The sequence below is a fragment of the Vombatus ursinus genome, unplaced genomic scaffold, assembly GCF_900497805.2.
Source record: "Vombatus ursinus unplaced genomic scaffold, bare-nosed wombat genome assembly UNPS02014797.1, whole genome shotgun sequence".
Lineage (NCBI taxonomy): Eukaryota > Metazoa > Chordata > Mammalia > Diprotodontia > Vombatidae > Vombatus > Vombatus ursinus.
In genome coordinates this window covers 15,866,551-15,883,317 of record NW_020954575.1, presented here as the reverse complement: position 1 = coordinate 15,883,317, position 16,767 = coordinate 15,866,551, and the positions used below count along the sequence as shown (strand labels likewise).

Genomic DNA, 16,767 nt, shown 5'->3' with positions numbered 1-16,767 from the left:
CTCTCATTCACTCTCTCTCTCATTCTCTCATTTTCTTCTTTAGAATGTTCTCAACATTACCAACAACAACTACTACCCTGTCACTGTAACCTGGCTCAACATTGAGGTACTCCACTTGTCGCTTGTCGTGGGGCACATGGAAGAAAGCAACCTTTGGCACATTGGCCCTTTGAGCAGTGAACAGGTGACTCTCATCCCCTGATATCATCCCTTGAATTGGCTAACCCTGCCCACTCTTTGTTGTGGGCGAAGGTGGAGCATGATAGCTGTGGCTGACAATACGTGTTTCATTGGCAGATATTCTATGCAGTCACCAGCAAGATAGCTGATGAAAACACATAGTGAGTATTGCAAAAAAAACAAAAACCCTCAAAACTTTTTCCCCTTACCCAGAAAAATGAGTTAACCATTAGGAAGCATTCTAAGGGACAGTTTCCAGATGGAACTGGGCTTCAAGTAGTATTAAAAAGCATAACTTAAATTTTTTGAACTCTGGGTACTTTAGGAACTGTTAAGCAGTTTGTCTGTGAATTTGGCCCAACCTGTGGCAGAGCCTTCTGAGCTCGTATTGGTCTGATTAGCCCAGTTGGACACCCTGTACCTTAACCCTGAAATTATGATGTCATTTGGGTCCTCTTCGGGCATGAAGTTCAACAACCAGAAGCAATTCAGGAAAACTGTCCTTGGGGAAGAATGCTGGTGTAGGTTGAAGGGTGTTGCTAAAATGTTTTTAGGGTACCTGGTAGAAAGGCCTCAGGGAGGGGGAGGTTGGTATTACAAAGTCAGTTTCATTACTAGAGCTAGGGATGAGATAGATGGGAGCAAACACAGATATCCCCTGCCTCCAAGAGCCCTCTCACATCTGCCTGCTAGTATCTTCTTGGCTGATGATGACAGGTTAATATAGCATATGGTACAAAGGGGAAGCAGTCTGAAAACTTGAGAGGCTAGGGATGTACCCATATCCTCTCCTTACAAGACACCCTTGCTACTATAAATAATAACCAGGGCCTGTGTGTGTGTGTGTGTGTGTGTGTGTGTTAATCTCTCAGCAACATCTGTACCTGGTCGAAAATCAAAGTCCATAATGTACTTCAGCACATAGAGTAAGTATGTTCTGGGGCAAGAGCTTTGCCTCACCTTCCCTTCTACACCCCCCCACCCCTGCCTCCTCCTATTCTTTTTAGTCCCATTTTACAGATAAAAAAACTTTCTGGCAGGGAAGGATTTGGGGTATAGTGGGAGGGGTGACTCTGTTGTGATTTTGTAATGCCCTTTGGACTAGAAGACCCCAGCTCTCTTTTCAGGCCTTAATTTTGCTCTTAAGATATATACATACATCTTCCTAGATGTCCAATAGTTTATTGGAAGCCAGAATGGGGGAGATGGAGTTATTGCTGTCCCATGGTTCCCTTGAGAGCCCCGGGTTGGTTGGCAGGGTCCCCTGAATGGCAGTGAGAGCACAAGTTAGGGGGAGGTGGCCTCAGAAGGCCTCTTGGCCTTCTTGGAAGTGAAAGACTTCCTGCCCAATGGGGCCATAATGGCCTATTTCCTCTCCAGGGGCACCCTGACCTGCTCCTACCTGAGCCATACGGAGCAACTGGCTTTCCAAAGCTATGACTACGTGGACTGTAGGGGCAATACATCACTCCCTCACTCGCTGGTCCCTCACCCATCATGATGTTGCCTGCTGTCCACAGCTCCCTAATCTCCTGCCTTCCTGCTATTGCCTTCATCTGCCAAAGGACTGGATTCCATTGGCTATTTTTTTTTTCTTTTGGTCTATGAGTGAAGAACCCAGCTTTGTTCTTCTTTCCCCACCCCCTGGATTGCCTGTGGAAACAAGGTCCTGGCAATTCCAGGAGCTGCTAACAGTGATTTTGACCCGTCTCAAGGGCCTCTCACCAGACCAAATAGTACTCAGGTTAAAAGGCTGGCCTAGGATATTCTCCAAGTCAGGGTCTCTGTCCCAGGGCAACTCTTTATTCTGCTCCTCCACAGAAAAACATAGAGGCTTCCTGTTCTTCACACACTTCATTTTTTTTTTTAACAAAAATTCTACACTGAGATGAAGACACAGTGATGGTTAGGTTCTTAGTTGTATGTGGAGACAGCTGTGGTTTAATGTGAATTTTTTTTAAAAAAATGTTTTATTTTTAGCAAGTGCACTCTCAGTTTGCTCCTTCCTGCTAAATGAGAGGAAGGGCTTTGGGGTCTAATATGCCTCAGACTATGAGAGTTAGGGAACCCCTCTTCTTTGTGGTAGAATCATGTGCCTATTCAAAAGTCTTGATAATGGATCTTGGGAAAAGTTAAATGACGGGAAATATAGTTACACATTGGTAGTTATCCTGGGCCTGTATCTGCTGGATTGCCTCATTTAAGAGAGATCCTGTGAGTTTTCTTCCTCTTAACCCCTGCCCTATGTTCCTGGAGCATGTGGCTAGAAACCCCTGAGCACTGAATCATGTGAGAGGATTAAAATGGCAGACAGCCAGGACCTGCCTTTCCCTTAGTACTTTGTACTCTGCCATTGAAGGGGTTGAGCCAGCCAGTTACTGTCTGCAGCCAGGCTGCTATAACTCTGAGGGGGGCAGTCCAGAGGTATTCAACACAGGCCACTTGTTCCTAACTGCCCAGTATTCCTCGCTAAGAGTTCTCTCTCCCTTTCTGCTTCAGCTAACACTCCTCCCCTGCTTTGTAAAAATTGCCATATTCGATTCCTCTGAAGCCGGTGATGAGTCAGATATGAAGGCTCAGGGACAAGGGCTCCCCTGGGATTTCCACAAAGTACAGGGAAGGCATGGCCTTCACAGCTTTTGAAACAATGCTGAAGCCACTTTCAAAATATAAAAGGAAGACAAGCAAGCAGGCAGATCTGTGGTCTCTCCTTGGTGGTTTTATCTCTGTTCTGTTTGAAAGGCTAACCTCAGTGGTGGAGATAGGAGTTTTACTGCCACTGACTAGCCTTGACCTGTTACCTGAACCTGCTAAGGAGAGAAAGGGTGTCATGGGTTGGTTTTTTGTTTTGTTTTGTTTTGTTTTTAATCTTTTTTGGAGGGGAGGAGGGATGGGTGGATCCATCTTCAAAATGGATTTGTCAGACATGAGGCAGGATACAAGGCGCTGTTGAAAACAGCCTCTCTTCTCAGAAATATCTGAGTTGGTCCCTCCCTTATGTCAGGGCTTCCCTCAGACTCTTCAGGGATCAGCTTTTCCAGAGACTTTTTGACATTATGAAGTTGGGGGCTGGGGGAGTAGGGGGAGAGGGATTTATCCTCACCCTTTCTTTCTGTTGTGAAGCCAGAATTAAACTGAAGCCTAAAATAAATCGCCAAGACTGGCCTGTAAATCAAGGTGGTTTCTGTGTTGATTTCTTGGCTCGGGGTGGGGAGTTGAGGGGAAAGCTATTGACACACCTCAGGCCAGGCGAAAGCTTACTGAGGCTCACCTCCAGGGCCAGTAGGCTTATCTGACCCAGCTCAGATGCTGACCCAAGAAGAGCAGCTTTTCAAAGGAGTGCCTCTGATCTGTATGTAAACACTTAGGCTCTTGTTCTTCATCCCCTAGTGCCTTTTGACTAGGAAAGGAAAAGATGACCAGTGCAATTCCACTGTCTCTTCTCTCCCTACCCCACTGCATGCCTCAAAAAAAAAAAACAAAAAAAACCCAACCCAGCCAACAAGTCATCTGCTGGCTCAGTCCAACAACCTGCCCAGGATTCTTGTGAGAAGAATATTTTGTAAACTTGAGAGTGCCATATCAAGGTTAAGAAGTTAGGATGAGACTGTAGGCATGCATCGGGGGTGGCAAACTCGGGAATGGTTTGAGGCCCACCCGACACGGCTCCCAGAGGCCTACTTACCCTGCTTGGTTTTGTTTGCTGGACAGGAGGGAGCAGCATCCCAAACTCCCATCCAGTTCTCCCCGCTGCCTCATGTACATCTAGTAAGAGTCTCCTCTGTCATTCCAAGAACAATTTCTTTATTGATGCGTGCTGTTATCCTCAGTGTTGGGGAAAAGATTTGTTAAGGGAAAGTTTTGGATGCCAACTTCATTGATTACTGATTGCTTCTCATCTCCTGATGAATATGAGGCTGGGTCCTCTCTTTACTACCACTGCTGGACATACTCCATAGCCTGAGGGAGGGGGCAAGCAAAAGTTAGGCATTTACTGAGTTCAATGGAGGGGCTAGACTGTTTAACTTGGAGTCAGGAATACCCAAGTTGGAATCCTGCCTCAGACAGTGCTGATGAGCTCTGTGATCCTGGAAAAGTTAATCTTTATTTCTACCTCAATTCCCTCATCTATAAAATGGATTAAATAATAGCACCTAATCACAGGGTTAATCTCTTGTTTGCCTCAGTTTCCTCATCTGGAAAATGAGCTAGAGAAGGAGATGGTAAACCACTCCAAAATTTGCCAAGAAAACTACAAAACGGGGTGATGAAGAATTGGACGTGACTGAAAAAACAACTTGACAATAACCCTGGATTCAAATGAGCCAATAATTGTAAAGCACTTAGTACAGTGCCTGACACATAGTAAATGCTATATAAATTTGCTAACTATTATCATCAAATAAAGTGATAGACATCAAGTGCTTTACAAACCTTAAAGGGCCTTTTGGAGCATTGTGCTAAGCACCAAAGGATAAAGGCATATAAGAAGATTAGGCGGGGCAGCTAGGTGGCTCAGTGGATAGAGCACTGGCCCTGGAGTCAGGAGGACCTGAGTTCAAATCTGGTCTCGAATCAGACACTTGACACGTACTAGCTGTGTGACCCTGGGCAACTCACTTAACCCTGGTTGCCTCACCAAAAAAGAAAAAAAAAAAAAGATTAGGCAACAACCTCATCTGTATCTTGAAAGAGCTTAAAATCTGTTTCCTCTCATCCTTTCTTTCCTTCCTGTCTCTAAAAAAGAGGGAAAATATATCCTTCCACCTGTTTTCTTTCCGTGTTCTCATATTTTTGTCTAGTATTTCAAATAATTATCCCATTCTTTTGCATCCAGTTCTTTAGTTTTTCCCTCTTGAGCCACTATGTTCCTTTCCTCCCACCCACCAATTTGTCCAGCTGTCACTTGCCTTGAACCTTCTTTGTAGCTACATCTCCTGTCTAGAATTTGGTGGTAAGAGGGAGTTGTCTATAAGAACTACCTCCCTTTTCCTCACCACTCCCATTGCCTTGCAATCAGGCACCAATAAAAATATATACATATGTATTTAATATTTTGTTTTTACATCACTTCTTCCCTCTCCCTCACCCAGAAAGCCATCTTTTATAATAGAGAATTTTTAAAAATGGGGGGAGGGGAAACAATTCAGGAAAACTGATTATCACACCAACTCAGTATTATATGTGATATTCCACATCTTTCAAAGTAGGGGTGGGGTGGTTTGCATTTTTATCTTTCTTCTTCAGGGCCAGATTTGGTCATGATAATTACACATTTTTGTAGAGGCGGGGCATTTCATCAGGCCTCATCTACTTTGTTCTTTCTACCATATTCAACTCTTTGATCACTCCTCAAAACCTGGAACGCTTCCCTTGAATTCTTCCAATTCCCCATCTGTAGGCAATTAATTCCCAGCTTTTGTTGTAATCTCCACCTATCAGCTTAAATTAAACCCATATGATTCTAGGACCTACATGGTTCTGGGACCAACCTGGCTCAGGGACCAACCCTAGGGTGCAGGGTATAATCAGGTAATTGGAATTAGAAGATACCATCAAATCCAGCTCCACTACCCACTGTCAGTGTGACTTTGGGTAAGTAGAGGCAATCTGGGAGAGGGGATAGGAGAGGACAGGATCATGGGTATATACATATGTAGAGGGGCCAGTCTTGGAGAAGAGCCTCCACTCTGCTCCCTTGGCAATCTGTCTGAATCTGGATCACAGTTGGAAGGGGCCTTAAAAGCCATTTAGTCCTATCCTCCACATTTATTACCACTCCCCTAACATTTAACTCTCCCTGAATGACTCCCCAAATCTCCAGTTCTTGCTGCTTCTGCTGAGCTTCCGTCCTGCCATCTTCAACTAACAGTTGAACATTTCCATCAGGATGTCCTGTTATTTCCAATGTATCTAAAACTTAACTAGTCATCTTTTTGCCCAAATTAGCTTTCTTCATACTCCCCATTTTCTTTTCCTTCCTTTCCCTTCTTCCCTCTCTCTTTCCCTTCCTCTCTGCCTCCCCTCTCCCTCCTTTTCTCTCCCTCTCCTTTCCTCTTTCCTTCCCTTCTTCCCCCTCCCTTCTCTTTCTACCTTCCCTTCCTTCTTCCCTCCCTCCCTCTTTCCCTTCTCTCTCCCCTTCCTCCTTCCTTCCCTTCCCTCCCTCCCCTCCCTCCTCATACTTATTTCTTTTCATCTCCATGACATCTTTCTTAAAAGCCCAGCCCTTGGTGTCTTCCTCCTTTGAACTCCTATAATACTTACTGTCTTACTTACTTACTTACTGCTCATGGGGTACTTAGTGTCTACCTCCTTGCATTAGTGTTCATCTTTCTTTTGTAGCTCTTCTGCATTTCTGAGACTATAACCTGAGGACCTGGACTGTCTCTTTCCTCTTTATATTCCTAGTGTCTACTAAGATGGTGCCTTACACATAGAACATGCTCAGTAACTCTTTGGTGATGATGATTTGAGGACCATTGTAAAGAACTCCCCTCCCTTGTCATAGCAAAGTGACAGGTAATAGAGCCAGGTGCTCCAGAGAGGGGATTGTAGTTTGAGCTACTCATGGATGAGAAGTGTATGCATCATCACTTGCCCTTTCCTCTCCCCTTAAAACTTCATGCTTTCCTAGCGTCATAGATTTAGAGGTGGAAGGGATCCTAGAGGTCTGTCATCTAGTCTAATGCCCTTGTTTACAGGTAAAGGAACTGGGGCACAGAGAGGTTGAATGATCTGCCCAGGGTCACACAAATCATATGCAGTAGAGTGCAGATTTGAACTCCAAATCCAGCACTCTTCACAATTCACTCTCACACTCACTCTTTGTCCTCTTCTTACCGTGTATCTCTTTCCACGTTTGGAATGGCGAAGAGTTTCTGGGGCATCTGATAGTGGGGGTTGAAATGAGATAGAAAACATAAGTTATTGTATACAGAGCCATTCATTCATTCAATGATGTATGGTTGCTACTGTTGCTAGCTGTAGAAGGAGGGCTAGCTGACCTGTAAGATTTTTTCTCTAAATCCCATAGTACTGTATGTAAGGAACTGGTAAAAATAGTTACTTAAGACATAGTTCATCTGCTTTCATAGAATTCACAAGCTACTAGGGGGTATTTGACACACAAATTATCAATAACTATTAATAATAATAATAGCTAATCAGCATTAATTTGGAATGGGCTCATTGCTAGAGTTGGCCACCTGGTGACAATTGTTTTTGTAACTCACCCCTTCAGATAACTAAGGCTTAGAAGGACTAGAGTCCTTATTTTCATGCAACAAGCACTCATTAAGCACCTACTATGTGCCAGGTTCTGGGCTGGATGAAGGGGAAATAAAGACTAGACAAAAATCACCCCGGCTGTCAAAGAGCTAACAACATTCTATTGGGGAGGAGAGGGAGAAAACAAACATTTACATACATAAATAAGTATAAGATATATATAAAGTCAGTACCAAGTAGTTGTCGGGAGAGGGTGTTGGCAACTGAGGGGATTAGGAAAAGCCTCATGTAGGGGATGGCTTGAGTTTTGAAGGAAAAGAAAGATTTTGAAGAGGCAGAAGTAAGAAGGGAGTGCACTCCAGACATAGAGGGAGAGCTTGTACAAAGGCACTATTCAAGGGAGTAACCACACAGATGAAATCATAGGACCACCCAGTATGAAAGTCCCAGGAAAAAGAAGCCAAGGGATTCAGAAAAGGTTCCTAGGAAGGGTTGGCACTTGAAGGTTCAGTCTATTTCAACAGCAAGGACAGAGTGAGGTCTTCCAGACTTAGGGAATGGGGTGAACAAAGAAATGGATGGCGATAGGAAAGCCATAAATGGGTAGGAGGGAAGAGGAGTGTCAAAGTGAAGGCAAGTAGTGTGAACTAAGGCTAGAAAGTGAAGAAGGTCCCAGGTCATAAGGCTTGGATTCCAGGCGGAGACTTTGGACTTTGGTTAGTAGGCAAATAGAAAGCCTACCAGAGGATTTGGTCAGAGTAGTGATAAAATGAGATCAGGAAGATTGTAACAGCAGTTTGTAGGATGAGTGGAGCAGATGAGTTTAGAGGCTGATGCTATAGTCTGGGTCTAGAATCAGCAGGAATAGAAAGGAGAGGACAAATGAAGATGATCACAGAGCATTTGACACTTGATTGGACATAGAGAGTGAAAGGGCAGAACCAAAGAGACTGAATTTCCAAGTCTGGGTGTGAATTTCCTAGGAGATTCTCAAAGAACTCTTAAATCAGCTCCCACTCTAAACTGTTTTTAGTCCTAATATACTGTTGGTTTGTCTAACTACTTTCCCTGCCATCTAAACATCTCCCCAGCTGTCTGTATTCCTTCTCTCTCCTCCCTAAATTCAGGGTTATTTTCCCTGGATGCCTAGTTTGTATTTATTTCTCCACCTACACGTTGCTTCCTCCCCTATAGAATGGAGATTTCTTGAGGACAAGGACTGTTCTGTTGTATCTGTTGCATCTCCCTTGCTTAGCGTAGCACCTGGCAATCAGTAAACAGATATGTAAGTTCCTACTATGTGCTTGGTAGGAGGGATAAAAAGAAAGGCACTCAAGGAGCTCCCTGTCTGTCTACACAGTAGATGCTTGAGAAATGCTTGATGAGCAATGATTTTTCATCTTTCAGGCCCTACAGGCAGATACAAACACTTAGGCTGGGCATGTCTGTCCAGAGGCTAGAGAGCTGAGTAACTTGATCTTCCCTATGGGCCGATCCCCTCTGCCCAGTCTAACTCCCAGCTCCCACACCCCCAACTCCAAGGAGAGTTCACTTACTGTGTTTGGGCTCTTGGGAGTGATGAGCAGCTTGCTGGTGAGCCAAGGAATGAATTTTGTGATGGTGGTGACCAGTATGGTGTCCAGTCTGACCTGGGTCTTTGCTCTGGCGCTGGCTCTTGCTCAGTTCCCGGTCCCGGACCAGGCTCTTGGTGTGGCGCTGGCTCTTGCTCAGTTCCCGGTCCCGGACCAGGCTCTTGGTGTGGCGCTGGCTCTTGCTCTGTTCCCGGTCCCGGACCTGGCTCTTGCTCTGGCATAGGTCCCGGTCCCGGTCCCGGTCCCGGTCCCGGTTCCGCTCCCGACTGTTGCTCTGGCCCAAGTCCTGGACTTCGTCCTGCTCCTCGTCCTGTTCTTCGTCCGGGACGTGGCTTCTGCTCTGATGGTGGCCCTGACCTTGGTAGTGACACTGGCATTGGCACATGCAGTGGCCGAGGGTCGGGAGTTCAGGAAACAAGTAGCCGCCTCTTAAGTCTTCTGGAGATCCTCCAGTGATGTACGCCCCCGGGGTCCGGTGGGAGGTCTCGGGGCTCACGTCGCCATACACGTATTGGCGCTCAGGGCTCGGAGAGTGATACCGCTGATAGGGTTCGAGCCCCATGCAGTATCTTTGTTCCTCCAGGTCATTCTCTATCCTTTTGTTCTTCATTTCCTGGAATGTCCCAGAGACCTGGCTTCAGCACCCAGTACCTCACTTTCCATAGCCAGGACTGTGCTGATGGTGATTGGGTGACTAACCAACCTCCTCCAGCCCCAGCTAATGCTACCACTCCAGACTCCTCCTGAGCTCCCAGACAGGGGTGGGGAGGGGTGGGTTAGAATAGGGAGGCGTGAGAGGGGATGAGCGAGGCATAAAAATAACTTTCAGCAGTGAGTATAATTTAAAAGCTCACAGTCCCACAGCTTAACTTCCCTTAGTACTTAGAGGTGGGAAACCTGTGGCCTTGAGGCCACATGTGGCCTTCTAGGTCCTTGGCCTTGTGTGGCCTTTTGACTGCGTCCAGGTTTTACAGAACAAATCCTTTTATTAAGGGGATTTGTTCTATGAAGTTTGGATTCAGTTAAAGGGCTGCACTCAAGGACCTAGAAGGCCACATGTGGCCTTGAGGCTGAAGGTTCCTCACCCCTGACCTAACCTATGGTCTGGATCACATCATAACCAGCTGAGTCAACAAAGATAATCAGGGACAGGAAAATCCAGGAGGAAACCCCAATGTAGTTCAGTAAACATTTATTAAGCACCTATAGCATGCTAGGCACCATGCTCCCAATGAACTGGCTTCTCCCCTCTCCCTCTTTCCGCCCCATCCCCAATGTGGAAATTCATCGCTGAGAAGCAATTAGTAGGGCCCCCTTCCCCAGCCATTCCCAAGTATGTGTACTTTCCCCCTTTTGATAGTTAAATCTCTTCCAAGTCCAAGACTCAGCTACCCTGCTGCCATTGGGATATTAAAGATATCTGGGGAAGAGATTAAAGGAGAGAGATACTCAGGGAGTCCAGGCTTCCCCTCACCTACCTGTTGAAGCTGGTAGTGTCTCCTTCGGTCTAGAGCCATCTGTCTTCTCCGGGCTTCCCAGTGATAAGCACTGGCCATGGTGTTGGAATTTGGAGAAGGAAAGAAGAAAGGAGAGAAAGGTAAGGAAAAGAAGAAAGTGGAGGGGAAAGGAGAAGGGAGAAGGGGAGGACAGGAAGGGGGGAAGTGGGGAGAGAGAAGGGGAGGGAGAGATGGGAAAGGAATGGAGGAGAAAGGAAGAAGGGAAAAGAATGGGAAGGGAAAGGAAGAGGAAGGAAGAAAGGGTAGGGAAAAGGAAGGGAGAGGAAAAGAAAGGGGAAGGGATAGGAGACAAAAGAGAAGTCACCACTTTTTCCACCACACTGTCCCCTCCTCCATAAAAAAAAAAACACTGTTCAGGCTAACCTGTAACCAGAGACACCTCACAATGCAAACTGCTGTCAGGGCAACTGTGTGTGTGTATGAGTGTGTGTGTCTGGGTGGATGGGGGGAGGAAATGAGGAAGGACTGTTTGTCTCCATTTCTGGGCCTAGAAGCATATACATGGTGTCTATCTCTTCCAGTTTCTTGAGAAAGTAAATCCCAGATTCCATCTGGTTGATTGGCTCCCTCAGAAACACTAGCAGCCTTGAGGAAAAAGTCTCAAGGAGGTAGGCCAAGCCAGGCTGGTCCTTTCAAAGTCCTTCCTGGTCTCTGTCTCCACATCTTTACACTGGGGCATGAAATCTGTAAGCCCCATTCCATTTAATGAATGAATCTCCTCTTAGGGAATTTACATTTTAAAAGAGTCTGGTCAACTTAAATGAAACTTTATTTGATAGAATTTAAAATTTTGAGCTATAACAAAGGAGAGATGATTCAGTTCAATGAACACACTATATTCAATGAATCGCAACAAGCATTACACGACTACTACATTCTAGGTACTTTGCTAGGTGCAATGGGGTACAAAGAATGAAACAAATGCCCTCAAAAAGCTTATATTCTGTGGAGGGAAAACAATGTACACATATTAGTAAGTACAATTTTTGAAAAATAGACCTGTGATCTCATCAGTGTATGGAGTGCTGGGTGAGGAAATTCCTCTACCAATAAATGCAATTAGCAGCCTCCTTACAACTCATAGTCTTAAGCCTGGAGCTCTGAGAAAGGTCGATTGACTTATGCACTCTGAATCACATGCCCTGTAGATGGTACGGAACTTGAACCTGACTCCTACAAAATACAAAGTGCATACAAAGTGAAGACCAAGTGATTTGGGGCCAAGGAAGGCCACTAAATAACTGGGAAAGACCTCTTTTTGGAGGTACGCTTGAGCTGAATTTTGAAGAAGCCAGAGATTCTAAGAGGTGGATGTGAGAAACAGTCTATGCAAAGAAGTACAGGCTAGAAAAGGTAGCTGGTGGCACAGTGGGTAAAGTACCTGCCCTCTAGTCAGAAGGATCTGAGTTCAAATCCAGCCCTCAGACACTAGCTGTGTGACCCTAGGCAAATCACCTAATTTCAATTCCTCTTTTCCCTCCGCCCCCCCAAACAAAGAAGAAGCGAAAAATTGGGTGAGGAACAGTTTGTCTGAAGCAGAAAGTGTGAAGGAAACATACACGCAATCAGTTTGAAATGGTAGGTTGGAGCCAAACTAGAAAGGGTTATAAAAGTCAGACTTTTAGTATTTTTATCCTAGAAGTAATAGGGAGACCCTGGAGCTTCTTGAGCCCAGAAGCTACATGTTCTACTGTGTTTAAACGACTGTGCTGTATACAGGGAGGGGGAAGATAACAAAATTTACTCACAGAGTTTGCGGTCTTGAAGGAGAAAAGGCAGCTAAGTATAAAACGCAATAATACCAGGTAAATGCGTCACAGAGGTATAAAACAAAATGCTATATGCAAGGGGAGGAGGAGTCATTATAACTGGAGAGGTCAGGGAAGGTTTCGTGAGAAGGGTGCATTTGAATTGGGTCGCGCTCTAAGCGACAACGCGCTACTCCCCCAGCGATGTGGACAGTGTAGTGGACAGCCCCGAGGCCAGGGAGGACGTGAACCGGTCCTGCGATGTAGAGGAGACCCCGAGGGCTCCCAGATCAGCGCGAGCTCAAGCCGTCAGGACAATGTTTATTGGAGGGTTAAGCTGGGATACGAGCCAAAAAGATCTCACCCAATACCTGTCTCGTTTTGCAGAGGGTGAAGACTGCAAATTGAAAACAGATCTCGTCACGGGGAGAACCGAGTGCCTTCGCATCTGTTCTTTTCAAAGATGCTTCCAGGGTCGATAAGGTCCTGGAACACAGAAAATACAAGCCGGGTGGCAAGCTGATAGACCTCAAAGGGGCTAAAGCTTTAAAGGAAAAAGAACTCTCCAAAAAAAAAAAGGAAGAAGAAGAACAAATCAAAGAATATTTTGGAGCATTTGGAGAGATTGAGAAGATTGAACTTCCTATCGACACAAAAGCAAATGAAAGAAGAAGATTCTGCTTTTATTACAGATACAGATGAAGAACCAGAAAAGAATTATTAGGAAACAGATACCATCAGCTTGCTTCTGGGAAGTGTGAAATCAAAGCTGCCCAGTCCACAGATGTATACAGGCAAGTAACATTAGTAACAGAAAGGAGGGAGAGGTACCAGCTGCAGCTGGCAGGGGAGGTGAGACTAGGGGGTCGGGCCCAAGGTCAGGGCCAAAACTGGAACCAGAGATTTAATAACTGTTATGACCAGACACTTACTAGCCGCGTGACCCTGGGCAAGTCACTTAACCTTGTTTGCCTCAGTTTCCTCATCTGTCAAATGAGCTGGAGAAGGAAGTGGCAAACCACTGCGGTATGACTGAACAATGATCAAGGATACTCTTCGTGACCCCACTTGTGGTTTTCTTGGCAAAGATACTGGAGTGGTTGGTCATTTCCTTCTCCAGCTCATTTGACAGATGAGGAAATTGAGGCAAAATGGATTAAGTGACTTGCCCAGGGTCACACACCTAATAAAAGTCTGAGGCTAGATTTGAACTCATGAAAATGAGTCCAAGACTAGTGCACTGTCCACTGCACCATCAACTGCCCATAGCTACCCAGGGTGGTAATCAAGACTGTAGTGGGCATGGCAGATATTATACTGGATAAAACTATGGGAACTATGGATATGCAGACTACAGCGGTCAACAAAGCAGGTATGGCAAAGCATTTCCAAGGAGGTGATGATCACCAAAACAATTACCACCCATATTAAGGGAGGACGTGGAGAAAACAGGTACAGATGCTACAGCAACCTATCTTGTAGGATAAGGACATTGAATAGAGAGTAGTCTTCTATTGATCTGGGATTACTATTTTGTAAAAGACCTTTACTGTACAGGACACAACTGTGTCCAATTGTATATAGCAGCCCATTTAGTTTTCTTGTTTTTACTTTATTCTTTGTCATCTGTGTTATGACAAATGTGGATTTGTTTTTATATAAATTTTATTTGTATCATTTCATGTTAAATGATTCTCAAAAATAAATTACTTGTGATTGTTTTTCTATGTTAGATACTAGAGAGCCCTGTAAATATGTAATTTTAAATAAGCAATATCTGAGGCCCAGTTTATTTTCTAGGAAGTCATGGATAGTGGGGAGAAACAGTGGCCCTTTATAAATAGTGAGCAACAAACTTTGCCTTAGCTTTCTAATTCCCTTGACGAGGTCTATGCTAAGGCTTTGTGTCCATGTTTAAAATAACCATAGATCCTACTATGCAACTGAACAGTGTTTGTACCCTATGTGCATTCTTGGGATATTTGTGATGAGAAGTGTTAATTCAGCATGTTATGAGTAGCTGAAATTGTTTCTATCAGGCCATAGATCCCTTGACTTTCATTTTCAAGAAGAGTATCTTTTTACTATGCACCATAAAATAAGGCATAATTAATAACTGCTTTTATGAGTTGACAAGATGTTTTAAGCCTATTTGTAAAAAATAAAATAACCCCAAATCACCCATCTATTATGATATTTGACATTTGCATTGAATGTGAGTGCAATTCAAATTGCATATTCCTATATCCATTGAAACTGGATTGAAACTGAAATTGAAATTTGCTCAAAATAATGCAGAGCAAAATGAGCTGAACCAAGAGAATATTGTATACAGTAACAGCGATATTGTTTTAAGAAAGAATTTGAATAAGTTATTTTGACCATTATATACACCCAAATTAACTATAAAAGACATATGAAGAAAGACACTGTCTTTCTGAACTGATAAATAGAAGTATATATAGAAACATATACTTATTTGTGTCTAATGGTAGCCATCTCTAGGGCAGGGTGGGGGAAGAAAAAAATTTACATGATAATTTTGTTGTATATTCGAAAGGAATAGCAAGTTGTGCATAGTAGATTTGCAGTTTCATGTTTGATCTTTTTTTTAATTGTACTATGTTATAGAAATGCTTGTTTTATTCAATAAATTAAAAATAAAATGTAATAAAAATGAAGAAATGGTGATAATCAGAAAAAAAAGAAACTGGATCAAAGATTAACATGGGCAAGATTTTCATTATAGAAGTGTAAGTAAATGGATTGTACTTTGAAGAAATAGTGCATTATGTCACTGCTTACCGCCACACCATCAACAGCTTTTTCTTGTTGGAACACATCATTGGAAAGCTTTAGGATAGCTTTGTCTTTTGTTGTGAAAACTTTTAGGAAAGGTCATGATAGGAAATCCCATAAACTTATGTATTGTTTTGTACTCTAAATAAAGGTTATTTTTCCATTTTTAAGTGATATTAATAGTGCATGTATGCTGAATAGCGAAGCATTTCCATATTTAGATAAAGGGGGGAGGGATATGTAGTAGCTAGAAACTTAAAGCCTTATTTATGTGACATATTCTGTGTGATTGCAGCAGGCTTCCTAGAAGTATATTGCAGTAGAATCAGGCCTTCATAGCTCTTGAGCAGAAGACCCAAATCTTAGTTTGACATTTAATTGACTATCTAGGGTCTGTATTAAAAAAAAAAAACTAGTTTATATTCCCACAGCTCCCCCTATAGATTATGATCTTTGCTAGACCTGAAATAACAAGCTTGTTTTTTGGGCCTATTTGAAGGGAGTATGTCATATGAGAAGGCTAATTTCTCTTGTACTTACCCTAAAGTTTGTTTGTAATTCAATGCAATCCAGTTAAACCTTAATCTGAAACTACCTTTTTTTCCTTCTGTTCTCCAGAGCAAGTCGTCCTTCTCATTCTCCCAGGAGCTGTCAAGTTTACTTTGCATTCTCCTAGCTTTGATTTGTCCTCCATCTTGCCGTTGCTAAATTGGCCTTCAGTACAAACAGAGTGATGAAAATGGGTTTCACAAGGAATGGTTTCCCTGTTTGTTCACTTGGAAACATAGGCAACTACTTGGGGAGGGTGGTGGGGAGGAAGGGGGAGAAAAATTTTAAACTCAAAAGCATATTGAAGTGATTGTTGATAAATCAAAATAAATTAATAATAAAAAAAGAACCATAGGCAACTGGATGGAGATTATTTGAATTTGTGTTATCAAAGACAACAAAGGTACAGTGTATTTATGGGAGTCATTCCTGTAAGTAATTTACAATTTTATAATTAGGTGACAAGTTGACATGGAAATTGTCTTTTCCCTAACTACAAATGAATAAAAGTTTTTTTATGCTTACTCTTCAAAAAAAAAAAAAGAAGTAAGAGTGGGTAATAATAGGGAGGAAATATGTTGTTGTTGAGTTGTTTTTCCTGTTCTTCATGACCCTCATTTAGATCTTTCCTTTTTTTTCAATTTTTAAAAAATTAATTAATTAATTAATTTTTAGTTTTCAACATTCACTTTTTAAAAGATTTTGCGTTTTAAATTGTCTCTCTCTACCTCATCTCCCTTCTCCCCAACACGGCCTGCAATCTGACATAGGCTATATATGTACAATCATATTAAGCATATTTCTACATTAGTGATGTTGTAAAGAAGAGCTAGAACCAAAGGGGAAAACCATGAGAAAGAAAAAAAAGAGAGAAAGAGAGAGTAAATAGTATGCTTCAATCTGCATTCAGACCCCATAGTTCTTTCTCTGGATATGGATAGCATTTTCCATCATGAGTCTTTTGAAATTGTCTTAGAGCCTTGCATTGCTGAGAAGAGTTAAGTATCAAAGTCAGTCATCACAAAATGTTGCTGTTACTGTGTACAGTGTTCTCTTGGTTCTGCTCACTTCACTCAGCATCAGTTCATGTAAGTCTTTCCAGATTTTTCTGAAGTCTGCCTGCTCATCATTTCTTATGGAACAGTAGTATTCCAT

At 43.2% G+C, this 16,767-nt stretch overlaps 2 protein-coding genes and 1 pseudogene across 3 annotated transcripts in view; 2 read left to right on the top strand and 1 right to left on the bottom strand.

Moving 5' to 3' along the window:
• TMEM106A (transmembrane protein 106A) overlaps positions 1-3,356 on the top strand; it is a 13,117-nt gene extending 9,761 nt beyond the window's left edge. For both annotated transcript variants that reach the window (XM_027870525.1, XM_027870524.1), the window contains exons 6-9: positions 44-184; positions 298-341; positions 1,053-1,106; positions 1,561-3,356. In XM_027870525.1, coding sequence (XP_027726326.1) covers positions 44-184; positions 298-341; positions 1,053-1,106; positions 1,561-1,681 — 360 coding nt within the window. In that variant the 3' untranslated portion in view covers positions 1,682-3,356. The remainder of the gene's footprint in view (positions 1-43; positions 185-297; positions 342-1,052; positions 1,107-1,560) is intronic.
• A 611-nt stretch (positions 3,357-3,967) lies between these two features.
• Positions 3,968-10,639, bottom strand: LOC114049255 (RNA-binding protein 25-like). Its single transcript, XM_027870487.1, has 4 exons — positions 10,478-10,639; positions 8,964-9,612; positions 7,021-7,067; positions 3,968-4,140 (listed from the first exon to the last, which is right to left on the bottom strand). Exons 1-4 carry the CDS (start codon positions 10,553-10,555, stop codon positions 4,114-4,116), a joined length of 801 nt encoding a protein of 266 aa, XP_027726288.1. The 5' UTR covers positions 10,556-10,639; the 3' UTR covers positions 3,968-4,113.
• Positions 10,640-12,398: 1,759 nt separating this feature from the next.
• On the top strand, positions 12,399-15,915 carry LOC114049256 (annotated as a pseudogene).
• The last annotated feature ends 852 nt before the right edge of the window (positions 15,916-16,767 follow it).

Coding starts and splice junctions, on each gene's coding strand:
- LOC114049255 (XM_027870487.1), bottom strand. CDS start 10,555: ATGGCCAGTGCTTATCACTGGGAAGCCCGGAGAAGACAGATGGCTCTA. Junction 9,613..10,477: donor GACACTACCAGCTTCAACAG/GTAGGTGAGGGG, acceptor GGGACATTCCAG/GAAATGAAGAACAAAAGGAT. Junction 7,068..8,963: donor CTCCCAAGAGCCCAAACACA/GTAAGTGAACTC, acceptor CCCCACTATCAG/ATGCCCCAGAAACTCTTCGC.